Genomic DNA, 22,512 nt, shown 5'->3' with positions numbered 1-22,512 from the left:
CAATATATTCATGTAACCTTTTGAGAAGTTTTATAAATAAGTCACAACAGGCCAAGGACTATATTAGGGGCCCAATCTTACAGGGTTCCCAGAGGCTCCTCTACAGATTAGCAAAGATTGAAGAAAACCACTCTACCCAACAGGACTCAGTGCTCTGTCTGGAAGATCCCATTAAGCATCTCTGTGATGCTTAGTTTCAGTTCTCAAACCGTGGATTTGTGATTCCAGAGATCATAGGCAGACAAGGTTATTTGGGTAGATGTGATATATTTTATTAGACCAACTAAATAGTTGGGGAGGAGAAAAATTTACAAGCTTTTCAGCACTAACACTCTTCTTCAGGCATAGGGAGAGTTTGTTGTGTAGAAATAGTATCCTTGTTTACGACAGTATATGGAGATGAGAGATAATAGACCTGATTGCCCACCCATCAGACCTCTTGTCTCTCTGCAAGTTTGTGTACAGCCAGTCAAGCCTTACCTTTCTCTAAAAGTACAAAGTTTCAAGGAGTTAAATTAATAAAGGATATCACACAACAAGAATGCACCTTTTGGAGAAAACAATGATTAAAACCGAGGCTTCTTGACCAGTGATTTAAATCATGATTTAAATTAATTTGATTTAAATCAAATACACCCTGAACTCAGAGTACAGACCTAAAGATATTAATGAATTTATACACTTCATCCTCACACACAACTTCAGTTTCAATAACCAACACTTCCTCTAGACCACGGGCGCAGCTATGGGCACCAAAATGCCTCCACAATATGCTAAACTTTTTATGGGCCATCTGGAAGAAGAATTCCTCAAGAACTGCACCATCAAACCCATGCTATACTTAAGATATATAGATGACATCATCATAATCTGCACCGAAAACCTGCAATCTGCGACTGATTTCCACCACTTCAATAATCATCACCCCTCTATCAGACTCTCTTGAATATTTTCCTTTTTAGACAATACAATCAATATCCAGAATGGTAAAATACAAACCACCATATATAAAAAACCCACAGCCAACATACATATCTGCACAGAACCAGCAATCACCCTAAACACAAGCTGTAATATACAGTCAAACCCTCCAATGCCACTGAAGTTGCAGTGAGGAGAACACCTGTGATCATCACCTCACAAATCTCAAAGGGGCTTTCACTCAACAAGGACACTTCTCCAGAGAGAAAGATCACACTTTTGAAAGAGCCACCCGGATACCATGTGAAGAATTCCTGCAGTAAGAAAATAAAAGCCCCATGAATCACACATCGTTAGTCATGACATACCATCCCTCCCTGGAAACTATACAGAAGAATCCTCAAACAACTGCAACCCATACTAGAAGACCCAATTCTTAAAGAGATACCAGAACCACCCATCCTAGCCTTTAAACAAGCACCAAACCTCACCCAGACGCAAATTCCCTACAGCCCAAAAAACACTAAACAGATCCAGACCATGCCAGGACAAGACATGAAAAACCTGCCAACACATCTCCACCACTCTCACAATAACTGCACCCCACAGCAGAACTATCACCATTCCTGGCTCTTACACCTGCACCTCCAGAAATGTAATACATCTCATCCAGTGCACCAAATGCTTTGATGGAAGATATGTAGGAGAAACCAAACAACAACTGCGTACCAGAATGAACATGCACCAAAAATCTATCAAAGACAAAAATATCCAATTACCTGCGGCTGCACAAAGACAACCACTCTCTCTGATCTCTCTGTTCTTATCCTCAAAGGGAAGCTATAAAACACTTTTCGCAGATTAGCCTATGAACTTCATTTCATAAATCTACTGGATACAAAAAAAATCATGGACTAAATATAGACAATGGCCATCTGATAACCCCAGGCAACCTCTCTACATTTTACCAGCTACATTCTGTCACCAGGTCAACATTCCCCCTCTTCCTCCCCACCTACCTGTCTCACACCCATCATCTCCTATGGCCTCTGATACTCATTGCCATGTATCTGCATTTTCACAGACCTGCATTTTGCATATTGGCTTCTATTCCATCCAGGAGAACACAAAACAAGAGCAGACTCTCCTTATGCCTAAAGAAGGCTGTTTGTGCCCAACAGTTTGCAGAGAACAATTTTTCCAACTATTTAGTTAGTCTAATAAAAATATATCACATTTACTCAAAGAACCTTGTTGTCCAGTGCAATGAGGCACTAATGTTGGCCATTTAAAATTACGTGAGGAAATACCCAAACAAGGATATTGTTCAAGGACAAATTAGAAAAATAACAATTTATGAATTCTGTCCTCATGGTCCCAAAAAGAATGTGGAATGGTGATAAGTTCATCCAATAAGACACATGATAAAAACACGGCATCATCAGAACCCTCTTTTTAGCTAATCCTATTCCGAGTGTAGACACTGTAACTGTTACCTAGCAACTTCACAGTACAGCTTTTATAAAATAACCTTCATTAACACTGTCATGAACGTCACAAAGCCCAATCAAAAGAGAACCTGAAAAAGAACACTGAAATGCTAATGCTAAAGCATTTAACCAATATATAATGTTTCCTGTATCCTATTTTTCAAGATTTAGTATGTACAATGTCAATAACTTATAGTGATTACTACTGAAAAAATGGAGATGTTTGAGATTAAAATCAGGGCGGGGGGTGAGAACCACAGCCATTAAAAAAAATCCAAAAATTATTTTCCAAAGTTCATTATCTGTCTTCTGTTGCATTTATGGTTCATACTGGTAAGTCGTACTCTGCAATCATGAGGCAAAAATATACTTTAAAAAATGTAAGTCTTTAATAAACTGATTTCAGCAGGTAGGTTTTAAGGAAACAAAACAAAACATTAAATGTTATAAAAGTTGGCAACTTTGAATTAAAGGTAGCAAAGAGATGCAGGACTTTGCAAAGATTTCATTGACCCATACTGGCCACCATTGTTAGTATTTCCTGAGAATTAAAGAGTGGCTGGTATAAAGGAAAAAGCTGGTCATTATAAAGCAATCAGAAATACCACCCACTAGTGGACATTATTGTTATTATAAACAATTAAAAAGTAATTATTATTTGGATGTTGCCTCTCAAATTCTATGACCTGTTGACATAGTTCTCTGCTTATTTAGCGTACAGCAAAGCATATCTGCAATATAAAGTCAACCCCCTTTATTCTAAAATGTTCACCTAAACATCATTTCAGGTAACCCTTCATTCTACATTTGAAGCACCAACCAATAAAAAGAGAATCAGACAACTGCCTTAAAAAGAATAAGGTACCTATAAATATAAATACTTTTCTCTGTATTTGCAGTTTGTATCAGAATCTAGTTTTCCATGTAATAACCTTTACTGTTTATCTAGAACACTCATTTCCCATAGCTTGCAAAGGTTTTCCAAGCGGCAACCAGAATAAAGTCAAATGCTTTAATAATAGGACAACCTGACTGTAAATATTAGCAGGTGGTCCCAGGTCAAATAAGCCAGCTGAAACTGCTTCACCTTGGTCTTTAAAATTTACTAGATTTCTAGTTGACTGTTTCCCTTTAAAAACTATGTACATTCAAATGGGAAAGCAGGACCTCAGTTTTAGCTTTTTTAAAAAGATGTATAATGGGAGTATCCAAATTGCACTTACCTGAAAGCTGAAATAAGAACTTGCCAAAAACTAGAGGGTGCCTGGCATTTGGAACACAGCAGATTGTAAGCTGCCATCTTTGTATTTAACTCAGAAATCTTGCCCCTAACAAATTTAGGATTCAGATGTAAAGCCCTATTCTAATCCAAATAGCCAAAACAGATCAAGATGCAGGATCATATGCCAGGATATATAGTTCCTGTGGGTCACATCTCCCTATTTGAAATATAGCTGGCTTTAGACTAAATTGCTGAACTCCATGGCTATCCTAGAGGCTGTATTTTGTTTGCTCTGGTTTCTGATGCAATCTGTGCCACCTGTCTTCACATGGACCTATGAGATTTCTTTTCTCCTCAAATCAAATAGAAGCCCTCACTTTCCAGCTCAGTCTTCCTAATGCTACTAATCTCATATTAACAGCCTACAGACATAGAAGAGGCCAGAAAAAGTGAGGGATTGCCAACTTCCAGCTGTGCTGCCTAGTGACTCTGTGCTGGTCAAATCTGGATTAATACTTGAAGTGATTTGCCCCAGAAAACTGTTACAGGTGCCTGTATCTCTAGATCTCCTTCAGTAGTGAGGAAAAGAAAGCCCTTCAAATTTACAAATAATAAAAATACAAAACACATCTCCTTAAACAAGTTACATTCACATCACTGTTTTTTTGCTGCAGAAAAGCATTTCAGTTGCTGTAATCATGATTTGTCTGGTCAAAGAAATCCCTAGCCAAAGATAAATGTCTTACCTGAGGCAAAAGTAACCAGAACTCGTGGTAGAGGTGATCTCTCTTATTAGGCCAACTAGATTTTTGGAAAAAAAAACAGAAGATTTAATTGCAAGCTTTTGGGCACAAGCACCCTTCTTCAGGCATAGGAGAAACAAACACGTGATAAGGTACTCTAAAATAGCTCTCTCCTCCTGCCTGTTGATAAGAATTATTCTCCCTCCATTTAGTTCTTTCTGATCCCAGAAACTACTCTCTGGAAGTCAGGCTTTGTCTGGAGGGGTACATTTATTAGAATAATCTGAGGTTTCAGTCTCTCCTGATATACAGAAATAGCTCCCCTGTATAGTCTTGTGTTCTGGTAGGAGAATGGCTCTGTCCTACCTAACTCACCTCGCAAGCAAAACAGACAAAGAGCTGAAGGGAGGGAGTTTGAAGCAATATAACTGTACCAGTCCTATGATGATACAACTGGTGAAACGTTGGTTTAACCTGAGAGAGACAAGTCTCCTCAAAACAGCTACCTGGCTGTTGGTTTGTCTCTCATTTAGAAGTAGAAAGGCACCCGATTTGATCTGTCATTTAATTTTTCTTGTTAACCCATTGCCAAAATCATGAGCGAGGTCAATTGAAATGAACCTGTTACCAAGTTCCAGCTGTTTACGGCATTGATGATAACTACTGGGGGGCTCCCCTTGCAAGTACCACGCTATAGGAATAGGGAGAGAAGTACAAAAACACTGCACTGTGTCTTGGGAGAGCAGACCTGGACTTTCATCCTGGGATTTACTGAGTGTCCTCCAATCCAGCTGAGCTTCCTACGCCCTCAGCCCGTCTCTTATGCAAACCAGATGTTTCGCAGCAGTTCCACCTCCCTCCAGTCTTGTCTCTCTGCCTTGATCTTTGCCTTTGTGTTTCATTGATTGGGGCATTTGCAAGGAAACAGGGGCTCAGAGGAGCTCATTTGCTTCTGTTGTTAATTTCCTCACGTTAAAACAACCTCCTGCTCGAAAAGAAAAATCAAGCAACTCCTTCTCATATCATCAAGACCACACTGCACACTGCTCTTTCCTTCCAAGGAACAACATTCTCTTGGCTACATTCTTAGTAAAACATGTTTGAACAGTATGCCTGCTTTTGCGAGCTTACCTTATTCCTCTGCTCTCTCCTCTTCCTGGCCCTGCTCTCAGTGGGGTGTATTTTGTGACTGTTAGTCTCTTTCAAAATTGATTCCTTATCCATATTTGGGAATTCGTGTTGGGCACTAGTGGGGCAACTGACTTTTCTTCTACAAGTGCACGCTGGGAGTTGTAGTTTCCAACAAGGAAGGTTTTCCAGCACACAAACAGGAAGTATTTGTAACAAAATAAGAAGCCCTCTGAAAGTGTGTGCTGAATTGGTGTGACTGTTTAATTAAACTATACCTTAAAACCAAACTAGAAAAAAAAGCTAAAACATTATGCTCTTTGGATCTCTACTGAATCTGTCCAGGATTTCATACTGCAGTCATCACCATAGCACATAAATGCCTCACAGATAACATCAGGACTCACAGTAGAGATGATATCTTTTATTAAACCAACAAACAAAAAACCCGACAAAAAAAAACATTTTATAAACAAAAAACCCGACAAAAAAAAAAAACCTCTTTCATTGCAAGCTTTCAGGCACAAACACCCTTCATCAGGCATCAGAGAAGATTTTAAAAGTTCTCTTGGGTAGAAATGAAACAGGAGAACTTTTACAATTTCTCAGATGCCTGATGAAGGGTGTTTGTGCACAAAAGCCTGCAATTAAACAATCTTTTTTTCAAAAATCTTATTGGTCTAATAAAAAGATAGCAACTGTACTACAAGTCCTGATTGCTTTTTCCGTTAGGCCAACATGGCTACAACCTGGATACCTGTCACAGATAACATGGCACATTGCAAAGGTGGGCTGGAAAGTTCTACAATTGCAGAATATCTGCCTACCTCCCTATGGTAGGAACAGCTGCTCTTCTCCACCACCATCGCATCACTATATGGAAAAAGCACAAAAGCAACCACCAGAAGTCATGAGTAAGGCTGAGCTTTTAATCCAAATTCTGAAGCGCATACATGTTGCAGGCATATATGTTGCAGAGCTCCTACATTAAGTGACTGTACAACAATGGGCCATTAGTGATTCAGATAAGATAACATAAAATATTCTGTCTGTCCTGTGGAAGTATGTGGTTGGAAGGAGTTCTCTCACCGTGATACTGATTCTTATGTAAATTACACAATGTTTGCAAACATGTTAGGGTAACAGTGATATTGTAATATTGTAGCCATCATGGTCCAGAAATTATGCAAGAGTAAAAGATTTCTTAGGGTGACATCTTTTATTGGACCAACTATGTAGTTGAGATGAAGTTGGACAAACTTTTGAAAATAAGACATTTTTCCTCAGATCTCTGATTATAGGAAGCTAGCCTCTGCAAGTGAAGCAAGCAAAGTGCTGTGCTTCCTATAATAAGAGACCTGACTGAGGAAGAATGACTTTATCCCAGCTACAAGCATATGTAGAATTTGATAATATGGCATGCACATTGTGAAACCATGGTGAAAAAGCTGATTGTCATACCAAGTTTGTAGCTCAGACAAATGGTTTAATCAGTTTTAAACAACACAGTTGTAAAAGACAAGCCTGAATACTCATGCAAAGAAAAGACACTTGAGGAAAACACTTGGGGGTTGGACCTGATGATCTGTTTAGGTCCCTCCTGACCCTAAGCACTACGAAGCCACTATAATTATGAAACCACAGTGGGGTGTAAGAGGCAGAGAGAGGAAGGCAGAAATTTATCTAGTACACTGTAAAGCTATTGGCACTGGTAGGCTTAGAAGGGAGCTATATTCAACCCCCCTGCAGAGCTTTGAAAGAGTACGAGAGAGAAACAGAAAGAAAAACAGGAATTTCTCATTAAAGAAAACCCGAAGTCTGACCTTATCATAAATAGTTTCCCCTCATTAGCTCAAAAAGCTAATTATAATTTGGCCATATAATTAAGCCTTATAATTTGGGAGGAAAATAATGAGATCTCAACTTTAGCTAATTACCTTTTGCCAATGAATGCAGTAGCTTCAACCTGACTCCAAACCCTTAGTCCCTCTTTTAAAATACCGTAGCTCTCATTTACCTGAACCCTATGGAAACACAGGGAAACCCATCCCCTGTTCAGATATGCAAAATGTTCAGATATGCAAGACATCTCTGATATAAAACAGCATCAACCATGAAGAAGAATAAACAAAAACATATTAAACAGTCCAGGAACATTATTATAATTAATGCAAAACCGACTTAAAAAAATAAAACCTGCGCGTGCGGTTTTTAATTGCTAGTGATCAAGTTGGGACTTCATACAATCCGAGTGTTCAAAAATAAGGGGTCCAGATAAGTGAGGGCCTAAAACTTTTTGGCTAAATAAATGTATATTCTAGTTTTTTGTATGTTGCTCGTGTGACACCTTGTGTTGGGAACAAGAAATGTAATCTGCTAATCACATTGATTCTAGCTGCTTTGATATTTTTCACTCCCTTGAGGAGAGCTAAAGCTGGAGAACTTTGGCTTGGATTCAGTTTTTCCAGAGCCAGTCTTGTGCACATTTAAGAGGTGGGGAACTTGACCTTTGCTGTCAAAGTAGTAAAACTCTTTGATGAATGTTGCACCTTTGCTGGAATCAAAGCCAAGCTTTCAGATCTAGACCCTAAGAGACATAGGCAAGATATACATTAAGAAACACACTGTCTGTTTCTCCTGCACACACAGATCTGTAAAAATAAGGTAGGCCCTGTCTCCAAGGACAGTGTGGATTTTCTGATTATAGTACTGCATACAATACTGAAAACAGCGTGACATTTCTACAGGTAAATGAAAAAAGCTTTCTGGCTGCACAAAATAAGCCAAAGAATTATCTATATGAGTGATTTTCAGCTTGTGGTCCACAGACTGCTACAGACTATGTCTAAGGGGTTCATGATAGATTACAATGATCAGCACCATACCTAGACTTTGGCAGCCCTGGGCAAACTTTTAGTATCGGGTCTCCTTTTGCCAGAGATAATGAAGATAATCATTTAAAAATTACCATTTTCAGGTCCCCTTTTTGTTTGGGCCCCAGGCAGGCGCTTGGTTCTCCCACACCTGTGTCTGGTCTGGACTATAATGAAAAAAGGTATAGGAATGCCCACACTTAAAATTCAAGGGAGGTGGTACCTTCATTTGAAATTTCCAAAAGGGTCCATATCTCTGTTTAAAATGTTTTAGGGATTTGCAAATGAAAATAAGTTGAAAACCACTGCTCTATACCACAGCTCATTTTAAAACTTTATATAGAACATGAGCATGGATGAGTAGGTTTCATCCTGCACTATTAAGTACTGGTAAATGGTGGGAGTTTTTTTTGCCTTTCCTCTCAATGGACGCATTTACACATGCACTAATGCGCTTTAGCTAATGAACATTATATCTAGTACCTCTGGGCTTGTTCAACAAGCTTTAGTCCAAGCAGCCCCACCATCATTTTGAAAGGCAGGGAGAGATGAGAGATGAGGAAGGCTGCTGGTGCGCAGTACCATGCTCCAGCTGACTGGATTAACAGTGCATTGGAGCAGCCTCCGTGCTCATGTACAGGCACCCCCTATTGTCAGGTATCAGGAAACTGTGAGTTAGCTTGGCTTAACATGCATTAAATAAAGCAAATGCTTTTTAAGTGACAGATAATATGCATTAGCCTATTTTAACATGCATTAAGTAAACAATATAGTTTTAAATGTGATGCTTTAATGAGCATTAAATAGGTTAATATGCATTAAAGTGGACATGTAGACTCATCCAATGAGAAGTTTCAGGCTCTGACAAATATGAATAAATGGTTAAGGTTAGCAGACCTCACACAAGTGTTACGCATTCTTAAAAAGCCATCTTGTAGTTGTGTTCAACCAAGAGTTGTGTCACTGACATTTATAGAACTCTTACCTTCTTTAATATTAAATGCAAAAAAATAAGGCTCAGTTAATCCAGCACTGTGGATGAGACTGGCTAGTCTCAGAAAGACCTTTATTATATCTCTTACAATGTACTACTCTTTTGTACATACGTAGTACTGACTAACTTTATGCAGGTACCACCCTGATTAGTAAATGCCCTTAAATCACAGACTCGTTTTTACAATTTACCTGCTAAAATAATCCACCCTCAATTTAAGGCCACATAAGAAAATCATTAATTTTACAGGAACAAGTCAAGCTATGACTTTATTTAGCTCTCGCCGACTCTTGATTCTTTGTGTGTAGATGATGTTAATTCCCATATATAGTAACAACAATAAAATTATTTAGATTTACAAAATTCAACTCCCCCTGTAGCCTACAGAAAATAATTTTTCATTTAGAGATTTCCCTCCCATTATGTTTTCCCATTAAAACTTTCCCTGGAAACCTTGTGTCTGATGGTAAATATTTAGGACAATTGTGCATGTCAGACTTAAAAATGCTCAAGAAGCAAGGATTTTTTAGTAGCATCTTTTATTGGACCAACTGTATTGGGAGAGATGTTGTACAAGCTTTCAGGCACTGACTGCTTTCTCTCGGTCTGAAAACAGCAGATGTAGCTTGACATAAATAACAGACAGAACAAACCATGTGTATTACTTTATATTGTAGTGATGTTGTAGCCTTGATAGTGATGTTGTAGCCCAGGACATATGAGAAAGGCATGGATTTTTCGGGTAATATTTTTTATTAGAGCAACCATATATAATTCCTGTACAGTTAGTCGAATAAACCTACATTGTTCCAAAAAATCCTTGCCTCTTGCATATTATTTGGTATGTAATTTTTGTAGTTGGCATCCGTAGGTAGAAAAGAACTAATGCAAAGTTATGCGACTTGATTTTTGGTGATGCCAAGCATTTACAGTTCCTGTTAAACTCAATATAAGGTTTGGCTATTAAAATGTCCTGAAAATCTGACCTAAGGTCCTACAAGTCAGTGGCAGAGACCAGAACAGAACACAGAACTTTTGACTTCTAGTATCAGTCCCCTTTATGCAGATCACAGTACCACGTTTTAAAAAATATCACTACCATAAAATAACTGAAGTACCTATAGTAATATTTAAAAAAAAAACACTTGCAGGCCTTTTACCTGGATTGGACAGAACCCACTTTCTTATTTTAATGTGAGGGAAAAACAATTAGGTGGCAACTTGTCAGCACTGGCTGTAACTACAGAACAACCAGTGTCACAATGTCTCACATTTTGCATAGCAGTTGAGCTGCTGAGCAAGTCACTATCTGGTTAAAACTGAGCAAGCAGCTACAATTTTTGTCAATGCACAAAAACTGTCAGTGACAGTAGGGGGAAGAATGTGTAAGAAAGGTATGCAGGGATGGGTGTTTTTATGAAAGGTATGCAGGGATGGGTGCTTTTATGTATATAAGTTTTCAGAAAAATACTCAATAGTGAGAAATTTATCATAAATAACCTGCAAATAATCCGTAGTAGTAGTAGTACTAGTAAAAATAATGAATATGCAAGTAACAAAGGGTATAAAGAATGTTTGGGAAAGAAAGGGTTGTTGGACTACTGCATTATGTCCCTGAATGTCTCAGCAAGACCCTGGACTATATGATCAGTAGAATAGGAAGCAAGACTCAATTGCAAGGTAACTAGTGAATTTCTTGGTGTAAGAGTATGTGTGCTATCTGTTGAATAAGCCTACAGTAGCGGAGTGGAAATTCCTGTCTCTTGAGTATTCTCTCTCTCGACAACCCACTGTTCCCAAGATTGTGGGGTAATGCCCCAACTTTGGTTCCTGTTTTGTTATTCATGTACTGTAACTAAAATGAGTTTTTTAAATACCTGGCCGATTTTCAGAGATCCTCAGGTCCAGCTGATTTCACCCAATGCTGTGGGTGCTCAGAACTTTCTAAAATCAGGCCCTGGGTCACAAGCTGTCTCTGATCCCTTGGGTGTTTATTGTAGAATTACATGCCACAGCAAATGGAGAGGTGGGTAGCCATGTTAGTCTGACATCAGGCAGAAAGTGAGAGTGAGAAGTCAGACAGAGTGGTTCAAAGAGGCATAAGCTTTCCTAGGTGACAACCTACTTTACCAGGTGCTACAAATAGTCATTCATAGCATTTAATTAGAATAATACAATCTGATGAAAGAGTGTTGCATAAAGAAGCTCATGCCCACGGGAGAATAGAGAATGTTGAAAAGGGCGTGCAGGGGATGTGGTGCACCATCACATAATACAACACACATTTTTCTCCAAGTAAAAATAAAATAGAAACTTTACTAATATGGCACCCCCCTGACTATGGCACCCTAGACAGTTGCCCATGTCACTCACCACTAAGGCCGGCTCTGCTGGGTTGCGTCCATTTGGCTCCTTGGATGAATTCAGGGGCCTCTGGGTGCTGTCCAGTCTGCTCTGTTCTGTGTCTCCTCTGCCTCAGTGCAGTCCTGAACCCATGACCTTCACTCCTGCCCCTGTTATGTCTTTTATGTGATCCCAAGCCATTGGTCATGTGCCCTTAATGCCCCCTCCCCCCCAACACTAAAGGGGGCTTATAGCATTGGCCTACCATCTGGAATGGCTCATACAATAATGGCAAATGAGAGTTTGCTCATATAATAAGCAAATGGGAAGGGACCTCAGGAGGTTACCTAGTCCCACCCCCTGCTCAAAGTAGCACCATCCGCAACTATACCTTTTTTCCCCCCTTTGTAACATTTTTGTATTCCAGGTCAAAACAGCTAAATCAGTTCCGAATCCTTTTTGATATGGGGCTACAGCCAACAAGTACCCTCCACCCCAGATTTTTCAGCTGGGGGCTTCAGATACTCCCAAATCCATTGGTAGACATCCTACGTGCAGACCCAAGTCTGGAGGTTTGGGGTTTGGATGGTCACTTACTTGCCTTTAACCAAAGGCCACAGGAACAAGCTAGGGAGGAGTCCCCCAGGTCCTCTCTCCGGTGGGAAGCTGGCCAGCAGGGAGCTCATTACAAGACTCCTAGGGAGGGTGTCCTGTCTGCAGCGTCTTGGACAGGGGTGCACCTTCCAGTACACAGTGCCCAGGGCTGGATTAACCCTTTAGTGGGCCCTAGACCAACAAACTCATGGGCCCCCAGCTGAAGAAGAATTACAAAAAAATGTTATTCTCCATAATTAGATTATGTAACATAAACACAACTCGGCCTCTTCTTCACCTAGGGCCCTGAGCACGTGGCTAGGTTGATCCGGCGCTGCCAACGCCCTTTAAAATCCACTGTGTTTCGGGTAACAGACCAGTGCAGCGACTACACTCGCTCTTAACCCACAAGAGACAGCGAAGCTGCCTCCCCCTGGATGCCAGATCATCGCAGCCAGAGCTTGGTCTATGGAGACCCCACAGCCGCTCCAGGCGCCCACCCCAGCGCTTCACTCCCGCTCTCTTTCCGAGCCAGCCCTACTCCTTCCCCTCCCCCTCCCCCTCCGCGCCGCCCAGCTCCCGGGCGCGGACTACACTTCCCGGCGCCCCGCGCGGTGGGCCGGGATCCCTGGAGGCGGGAGGAGGCGGCGGCGGCTGCGAACCATGAAGGTTTCCGCGGGCCCTGCGCCCGGTGCCGCCGCCGCCGCGCTGCTGGAGGAGGCCGCGGATCTGCTCGTGGTGCATGTGGACTTCGCGGCCTCTCTGGACGCCTGCGAGCGCGGCTGCGACCTCCTGGCCGGCCGCCCCGGGTACGGCCTCGGCCACGGCCACGGCCACGGCCTGGGAGGGGCGGGGGAGCCCTGCCGCGTGCCCGGGCACTGCCGCCTGCCTCCGCCAGGGGCATCGCTGCGGCGGGCACAGGGCTGGCGGGATGACCGGGAGGGAGGGGGTGTCTGTGGCATAGGGCAGAGCAGCAGATCGGAGAGGAAGCACATGGGGGAACAAAAAGTGGGGCGGACGACTGGGTGGAAAGCAAAAAGCAAAGCAGCAGTGCAGGCAGAAAGCAGAGTAGCAGGCCAGACAGAAAGCACAGGGCAGGGAGCAGAAAGCAGAACAGTACATCAAGTTGGGGGAGAGCATCAGCGTGGCACTCAAGGACCGTGCTGGGCTAATTTGTGGCACGTCTGCCAAAATATTTGGCCGCTGGTGAACTGAGCAGATAGGGGCTGCTGCCAGAATGGCGGTGGTCAGCCTACGGCATGGGCATCACAGGTGACATGGGGCAGATGGGGTGGGGACAGGCAGGAGTAGGGCAGGGAACAGAAAGTGAGCAGCAGACAGGCCAGAGAGTGCAGGATGGAGCAGAAAAGCAGAGCAACAGGTTGGACAGGGGTGCAAGGCAGGGAGCAGAAAGCAGGGCAGATTAGGCAGGGAGCATAAGGCAGGGGACAGAGCAGCAGATAGAGGAGGGAACATAGGGGTAAGAGGCAAAAAGCAAAGCAGCAGATTGGGGGAGGGGATCAGAGTGGCCCTCAGAGAAGGTGTCAGGCTAATTTGTGGAACATCTGCCAAAAAGTTTGGCCCACAGTGCACCAAGGTATTTAAAGGAAGTGGAGAGGGGCCTGGTGATGGTGGTTTCCTGGAAGAAGGGGTTAAAGTTAGTCCCAAAAGTAGAACTGTCTGGTTTAAGATGCACAGTGCGATACTTTGAAAGTTTGCAGGTGAGTGGAAGTTGTTTTGGTTTTATTTGTATTTTATTTTTTTTCTCGGTTGCCATTTTATTGCTGTTCATTGTTTGTATAACACAACCATCCAGTGTCCCCAGCTCAGACCAGCACCTCCTGGTGCTACCTGCTGTAGAAACATTGGAGGATACAGACTGTCAGTGAGCCTGTAGACTAAATAGATGAGATTGATCAAAAGCGTTAGAAAGAAACGTCCCCTTTTGTAAAGGGAGAGCTGAGGCAGAAAAAGATTAAATGACTGGTTACAGGTCCTGGGGATGTAAACAGAAACTGAATCCAATTTCATGGGTTTCAGGCCAGTGCCTTGGGAAGAAGAGAGTCTTTTCTCACTGAATTTTGTTTTGGAGGTTAAGGACGGGGTTGGTTTTGAAGTGTGTTTTGTAAACCATGTATTATTTAGTTTGGAAATCCTAATAATTATCCTAATGCTAAATTTATATTGTGATTGCAGTACTAATAATAATGATGCCAGTTTTTGTCATGCTTTTCTAGTAACACCTTGAATGACTGTTTAGATATAACTGGGTTTATTTTAGTTTCATTAATATGTATAAATGTGGACAAATATGGACAAATCTTTATTACTATTAAAAGGTCTGTGCACATTTATGGAATGAGGAATCTGACCTTAATATTTCCATTCATGCTGCTGGAATGGTCTATTAGCTGAAACTGCTTTGAAACCACATTTCTCAGCAAAGTGCTTATTTGGCCGGTTTCATCCATTGGACAGCTCAGAAGAAGTGAAATGTTCCCTGTGCATTGTGGGGATCCAGGCCCTGTCAGAGATGAACCGGTGGAGAGAAGTACTTTCTTGGGTCCTGCGGTATTACCACACCCCTGAACATCTGCCTCCAAAAATCTTGGAGCTGTGGTGAGTCCCTGCCAATAATTTCTAGATGTGCTGTCTAAAGTAACCAGGTACAGCAACATATACATTTAGCATGTTCTGTCATTTTTCTCCTTCCCTTTTGCCACCCTTCTTTTTCCAGCCTTGCATGAGAGTAGGACTAGGAGGGGAGGCAGCCACGGCCCCATCCCTAGGCACTGTGTCTGTTGAGAAAGGGGTGGAGAAGTAGCTGCTGCTGCACTGGTGGCTGGCCATGTCGTCGACATCAGCAGCACAGCGGCTGGTACTGCCCCATGTACGCCATTTGTGACCAGGGTGTGGAGCTGTGCTGCCATGCCTTTGTTCAGAGGAAACCTTTTTAGAATGAAAGAACAAGTAGGACACTTCATTCTCTGCAGCATCTTTTATCCTTGAGGGTGTCAAGAGGGTAACAGCTTGTGTTTGTAATGTTTATCTTTCTTGCATTCTAGTATCCTTTTATATAGCAGAGTAAGGGAGCCCCATGTGATGTTGGAAGTTGGCAATGAGTGGTTAAGGGATCTAACCAACAAAAGCCTTCCTTCATATGGCACCGTGATGGAGCTCTATCTGTTGCATGTGCTGCTGCCTCTTGGACAGTTTGCAGAAGCAGAGGAACTGGCACAGAGCTGTGAAGTTTTTGACAAGGAGCAACAACTCTTGACTCTCAGTACCATTCATGAGAGGAAGCATCAGTGGGTACACCACGAAGAGATGCAGTCAACTCCCAGAGAGCAGCCTGTCACAGTGAGGCAGAGGGCATTGGGTAGGTTTTCTCTTCCTTTTCATACTCCTGCATTTTTCTTGCAGATTTTAGAAATGCAAGCAATTGAGATTGGGCCAAAATAGTTTTTTAGGTGTCTAATAATAGTTGTCTGTCCCCTTACCTTGGTACTTTCTGAATTGCAGTATCTGTTGTGAGGTCACATCTCTGATAAAGCCCAGGCAAATCTGGGGAAACCCAGAGATGAATACAGTGTTTCTTTTCATAAAGCTGCCCTATGAAGATTGCTGTGGGAATGCAGAGGCTGTACTGTATATTTATGTATTAGCATTTATATACCACACTTCCCAACAAAGGCTCAGAGTGGCATACAGGAGATCCTAGACTTTAAAGACCATAATGGGACATATGGGAGAAGATGGTCATGGCAGGGCCCAGGCCTTTTAGATCAAAACTGGCACTCTGAATTGCTCCTGGTAATCTATTGGGAGCCAGTGCAGACTCTAGTGAGCTAGTTATGTGACTCACCCCCATTAGAAAGCTTGCATTCTGCTCCAGCTGCACCTTTGGCTGGTCCTTGAGGGCAGCCCCACAAAGAGTACATTGCAGTAGTCTAGCCTTGAGCTTATGAAGGCATAGATGATGGTGGCCAGATCTCAGTTGGAAAGAAAAGGTTGCAACCTTTATACCAGTGAAGTTGGTGAAAGGCACTCCTAAGCACTGTTGCCACCTGGTGACCCAGGTGTAGCAGAGGATGCAGGAGCACCCCAAAGCTGTGAATCTGACGGACAGAAGGAAACCGAACCCTATCAGTGATAGGTGTTTAAACCCTGCCCTCCAGGTTATGCCGACTGCCCATCACCATCACCTCTGTCTTGTCTGGATTCAGCTTTAGCTGGCTCATTTGCATCCAGTCCCCAGCTGCAGCCAGGCATCGGGAAAGGACAGACTGCAGAGTCCAGGTTATTTTAGATAAGAAAGAAAACGTTGGGTGTCATCAGCATACTGATGTCACCACGCTACAAATATCTGCATGATCTCACCCAGTGGCCTTGCATACACATTGAACAGGGTGATAGGGTGGTTCCAAGAGGATGGTGAACTATCACTCATCACCACCTTCTGGAACCTCTCTCCTAAGAAAGGGCAGAACCAGTTAAGTGTGGTCCCACATATACCCTCCAGGCTATGCAAATGCTTTTTCAGCACCTCATGGTCAACTGAACCAAGGAAACATCCTAGCAAGATTAACAGGGCACAGTTTCCCTAGTCAATCTCCAAGGAAAGATTGTCAGCCAAGGCCATTAGGATAGCCTCCATGCTGTATTCAGGGCAAAAGCCAGACTAACAAGGCTTCAGAAATCAAATTGCATTTATATGTGCTGTTGGGTGACCACAGTTCAATTATCTGCCCCAAAAAAGGGGAGCTTGGAGATAGGTAGTGGAGCTTGGTAGTTAGATGGGGAGTCAGAGTCAAGTAATAGAGGCTGAACAGTCTCAGACTTTAGAATGTCTGGTCCCTTGCCCACCCAAGGGGAGGCATTGACAGTCCTTGCCAGCAATAACTTCAGTCTCCCTTAGCATTTTATTTACAAGCTAGGAGGGGCACAGACCCAGGTCATAGCTGGTTGCCTGTATCCCCCCCAGAGCACATCCTGTGTCAGTGGGTGACAGTCATTGAAACTGATCCATATAAACTGGACAAAACAACCTCCTCAACTCTGAACTCTGACTCTTTAACAAAAGTAGTGGTCCCCAAGACGCATCATCCTGTAACACTGTACCAAAATATACCAAAATACTCCTATATTTTGTCTGTGAGGAAGGTGGGGCAAGCTGGGTGGGAAAGGACAAACTCTTCACTGCAGACTCTAGACAATTTGGTTTCTGAGCGGGGCATTCTGGGTTAGCTAAACTATTCAGCACCTGGAACAGTTCTGCTGAACTGCAGTTTGCAGATGCAGATGCGGTGGCAGTGGAGAAGAAAAGCATCTTCACTGTCACCCTGACATACCTTTGGTCTTTAAGAAGAATCTGCACCACAGTCAGTCATCTTCAATATGGGTTAAGAGCCATCTTCTTTCTAACTGCCTGCCCTTCTGCTTCAGGTCTCCTGCATACCAGGGGGGAACTGTGCTGCTGCCACAGAGGGAGTGGATGCCTGGGTGCCCTTGGGTCTGTGGCTATAGTCAGTGTGCTATTCCACAAACTGACAAAGCCATTGACAGAGTAGCCAGCAAGGCCAGTGGGAACATACCCCAGGGGGCTCTGGAATCTCAGTGGCTTCATGAATCTCTGGGGACAGATCAGTTTAGATCACTATCCCAGCGAGGATACAGGAGGACAGGGATCTGCCCTTTAGAAGGTAGGGGTCCAACTATGACAGGTGTCTTAATGACCTCCATCCCCACCTCCCCTGATAAATGGAGCTCCTGTATTCAGGCAGAGGAAAAACAAAGCATACCCTGTCTCATGTTGGCCCAGTTGCTCCCGAGGATATCTCCGTGGAAGTCATGAAGTCAGTGAAGACCTGCTTCAGCCCCGAAGTGGGGATATTGAAGGTCACTCAAGACATAAGTTTCTGTCTTGTGTTGCCTGTCTTCTCACACTACTTTTTGTCTCTTGTTCCAGGCTCTCTACCTGAAAAGTTCTTGAGCATGCTGAAACTTCTACATAGAGTACTGAGGTTCATGTCAAGTCACTTCTGTTTTATCTCTTACAAAAAGATGCTATTAGCTGCTTTTATGCTATACCTTGTTGTGGTGAGACTCGACCCAGGTATGGGATTAAGGCTTCAGCATGTTACATGTCATTTGTTATGGCTGCGAATAAAAAATCAGAAACTGCTAGAGATGGGCTTTATTCATGCTTCTCTCATTAGAATATGGTGTATTAGTGGTGGGTATGTGGCAGCTCTCAGCTACCCTCAGTTTCTTTCTGAATTATTACAATGAAATGTGTAGGCCAGCTGGATACACATTCCTCAGCCTTCCCAACAGGTGGTGATGTAGGTAATTATTTTGGAGCACAGACTTTTGGGGTGTGGAAGTCCACATATACTCTAGGCCCTATATCCATCTGTCAGCCAGAAATGCTGCAGGAGTGGCGGCAGTCAGAAGTCCAGATTGGTAAAAATGGTTGCTACCACAGGACTTCAGAAAAGGAAAATAAAATTCTGACATTAACTTTGAGACCCAATTAAGGTACAAGCCAAAGCAAAACTACCCTAAAATGCACTTATTAGTACTTAATAAGTTCACTTTGCAATGAGTGTTTCTAGTGACTGGAATAGTCCTAGGAAATATAATCATTAATAGTACCCTGCTGCTAGGCTTCAACTGACAGGTGAGTCTAATGTCCAAATCAGCCTTTGTATACTGCAGTGTAGCTCACCAGAGTTGAGTGCTCTTTGCCCTGAAGCTTCCTGCTCCTGGTCAGGAGAAAGTAGGCTTCCACTTGCCCTAGTCGGGATCAGACCAGTGTAACTCTGAATGTAATGTTTTTTGCACTTACCTCTGTAACAAATCTCTCCCTCTCTCTTTTTTTCCCTTGCCCTGCAGCTGCTCCCACATCCCTGCCCTTCCTTTACAAGCTGATCCACCTTTTGCATCAGGCCTGGGCAGCTGTGTTTTCTCCACCCCACAAGCCTCAAGTTCAAGACTAAGTGGTTTTGACGTTTGAAGCAAGTCTTTTTGACTCCTGTAATATGCAGGTGACAGCTTGTCATAAGGATTGTATCAGGTTCTTCCCTAAGACCAGTGTACTTGTTAAAATGACCCCATATGGGATTCAGCACAAATCATTTTTCTCTTTTCAAAGTAGGGACCTGGTTCAGTGCTGTGGAGGTTGAAATGTCTTTAGTTACTGGTCTCCCTTGTCAGGCTCTGGGGCATGGTTCTCTGTATGGAGAAGTGGGCATGAGGGGTTTTAGCTCCTATCATAATCTAAACCTTCCTTAGATGACTGTTAAAATGATTTGATTTTGAACAGCTCTGAAATGAGAGTTGTGTGGCCAACTGCAGTGACAGCCATTTTGGGAGGATGTGCCATCTTTGCAGTTGCGTTTGAGATTGTTTCTGAGTAGTGGGAGTGGAATTCCAGAGGGCACGCATGTAAAAGATGTCACAGTACCGGGTCTGTACTGAACAGTGGGAATCAAACAGCTATCCTGCCTGGGCACCCTTTCAGAACCCAGTTTTTGCAGCATTAAGATGTAGGCCACTTCTGCAAAACATGATGAAACATTGGGGCCTGAAAACAAGAGTCCATCATTTACGGGGACCAGAGTTTTCTCTTGTGATTCTGATGCTTAGCACAGGCATTCTGGATTTAACAATCACATTTAAGTAGATACATCGAGGTGATGGGTCACCCAGGTCATTCTCTCCCCTGTCCAGGAACACTGGGCTCAGCATAAGACATTAGAAAATTTCTTGCCTATTAGCTAATTGTCAATAATAATGCTCAGGTTTGGATGAACAATATATGTGGTTGGTGAGAGGCAACCATGCTGTACTTGTTTTTATTAAAATGCTCTATATTTATTATTGTCATATCTGTTGGGAAATAGGAACTTGCTAAATAGCTTAAGTTCCCTCCCCTTTTCACTTTTTTCTTAAGTGTCTTCTGTAATAGTATTTACTTAGACATCCAACAAATATTTTAAAACCTAGCCTGGTTAGGAGTAACCATCCAGTAGCAATATTGTACTCTGTTTACAATTAAATTAATAGACAACAGAATACAGCTTCTTCTCTCCTCCCCTCCCCCTTCCAACTCATGCTTTCCCAGTGCTGTAACAAATAGTTTGCAGTCTTTGCACACTGTTCTGATAATCAGCAGATTAATGCTACTTCGGGGGGAGCAAGCAAACAGGAGTCAAAGGGTCCTCATGGAGAACACTCTGCCAATAGTTCCCTTATGTCTTCTGAGAGGGCTGTAGATCAGGTGTCTTAGCTGACTGCTGCTGCTAACATTATATAAAGGAAAAGAAATGTTGAGGCAGATTCCAATCCACTCTCCAAACTCCTCTTCCTACTGGAAAATCACTGCAGAATCTGGCACAGTGTCCTGCGACCACAGTCCCCTCTATACATTGTGTATTTCCGTCTGCCTCTTACAATGTCCATGTCAGGGAGTAACTATTTCTAGTCTCTCAAAATGGCAGCAGCACAGAGCTGCATGCTTTGCTAGCTGTCCCAACCCTGTTGAGTCTGAGCCTTCACTGCTAAAGAAAGGTGAAGGTATGCATGTCTGTTTTTATCATAAGATAAAATCATAGAGGAAATGAGGCATAACAGTGTTACTGTGACATAAACTAGGCAAGGTCACTTAAGGACGGGGTGGGGGAGGGGGAGGAGAAGTGGGGAATATAGCCTTGACCCCCCTTATCAACCTAGCAGTAAAAACTCCAGTTCTTGTTTTCTGGGGAGGCTGCAGTCCTTCCAGCTGGGCCAGTTCCTGCTGAGTCTTGTGATCTGGCGATGCAGCTGGGAACCATGTTGTACAGGAGCAGCCTGTGGGTAGGGGATGGGAGAAGCGGTGGCAGCGGGCAGGAAAGCAGGGGAATGGTGGCAGCAGGCAAGGGGGTGAGTGGCAGTGAGCAGTTGGACAGGCATTAGTGCAGTGACAGCTGGGCGGGAGTGTGGGGCCTGCACCAGTGCCCCAGGGCCAGTGGGGGTCCAGAGCAGGGCAGCAACCCCCATGTCCCCCACCCCCCACAATATACAAGAGTAAGACTTCATTTTAAGCTATTGTGCAGTCACCTCTGTACACTACACAAACGCATGTACATCCAGACAAAACATTTTTTGAAATCAAATTAATAAATGTTATAATAGATGTTTGATTTTTAGAATATAATTTGGTAGTTTTCTGGTTCCGAGATGGCAAACGCGCCTTGCCGAAAGGAGTACTTATGAGGGCAAGGTGAGGGACTTCTGGTGGCAAAGGTCAGGGGTTAGGGGGTGGGACTTCTGGTCCCAAGATGGTGACCAGGGGCGGGGCACCTGTCAAGGAGCAGAGCAACCCATGTGGCCCTCGACAGCTTGCCAGAACTCTGTAAGTGGCCCTCCAACTGAAATAATTGCCTGCCCCTGCTCTATATTCTGGTGCCCGATCTTTAATAAGGCAGATATTTTAAAGAAATACTTACATTTAGTGTGTTGACATTTTTAGAGTTTTCTAATCATTCTTTGGGAAATATTTCTGTTTGAGTGCATACTGCAGCCCTGATGGTGCAGACACATGTAACTTAAGTCAGGGAGTTGAGCAAATTTAATCAACTTATTAGTTCCACTGAACTCAAGTACATAGTGTTTGCAGAGTCGGGGTCTATATTTTCATGGAATAGGTTGACAGATTCATCAATAATTGCTTGGAGCATCTTCCTTAACTTTTGATTAAAAATTAAATATGTTGCATCATTACTTGAAAACCAGTGTTTTTTGTCTTTCTGTTTAAGACTTCAAAATTGGCAGAAATGGCAGAAATTTACAACCAAAAATAAAGTATTTGATTCTTCTTTAGTTGTATTTTTCTCTTTCCTTTACCTTTAATTAGAAATTTTTTGTTGTCATGTTGGGGTGGGGACGGCTGGAAATGCCACCATATATATCTCATACCTGTGAGATTATTTTGCCATCAAATTCATATGTGTGTATTTTGAAGGGGAAAGAGAGACTGTGTATGTCTCTCTGAACAAATAGCTCCAGATGTAGGTGTTTGGGATGATTCCATTGTCTCCCCCTGTCTTGCAGGATGCTAATATCTACACTTCTACATATTTTCTGCAGGTGAAGGGTTGAAAAATGCCACTGAACAGGGCGGCCTCCACAAAGACAAGATTGTCTAAGAGGGAGGTGAAGG

The 22,512-nt window shown here is 42.9% G+C and overlaps 1 protein-coding gene across 3 annotated transcripts; it reads left to right on the top strand.

Moving 5' to 3' along the window:
* Window positions 1-12,954: 12,954 nt before the first annotated feature.
* Window positions 12,955-20,925, top strand: PEX26 (peroxisomal biogenesis factor 26). 3 transcript variants are annotated; one of them, XM_019544524.1, is made up of 5 exons: window positions 12,955-13,117; window positions 14,787-14,927; window positions 15,374-15,687; window positions 18,277-18,423; window positions 19,206-20,925. In XM_019544524.1, the coding sequence occupies exons 1-5, from the start codon at window positions 12,972-12,974 to the stop codon at window positions 19,307-19,309; spliced, it is 852 nt and encodes a 283-aa protein (XP_019400069.1). In that variant the 5' UTR covers window positions 12,955-12,971; the 3' UTR covers window positions 19,310-20,925. The 3 variants fall into 3 exon arrangements, with proteins under 3 accessions (XP_019400069.1, XP_019400068.1, XP_019400070.1); XM_019544523.1 differs by lacking the exon at window positions 19,206-20,925 and having other exon boundaries at window positions 18,277-19,199; XM_019544525.1 differs by lacking the exons at window positions 12,955-13,117; window positions 19,206-20,925 and adding an exon at window positions 13,745-14,029 and having other exon boundaries at window positions 18,277-19,199.
* Window positions 20,926-22,512: the final 1,587 nt, after the last annotated feature.

The sequence above is a fragment of the Crocodylus porosus genome, unplaced genomic scaffold (assembly GCF_001723895.1).
Source record: "Crocodylus porosus isolate Cpor-Errol unplaced genomic scaffold, CroPor_comp1, whole genome shotgun sequence".
Lineage (NCBI taxonomy): Eukaryota > Metazoa > Chordata > Crocodylia > Crocodylidae > Crocodylus > Crocodylus porosus.
This window is presented reverse-complemented; position numbering and strand designations above follow the sequence as displayed.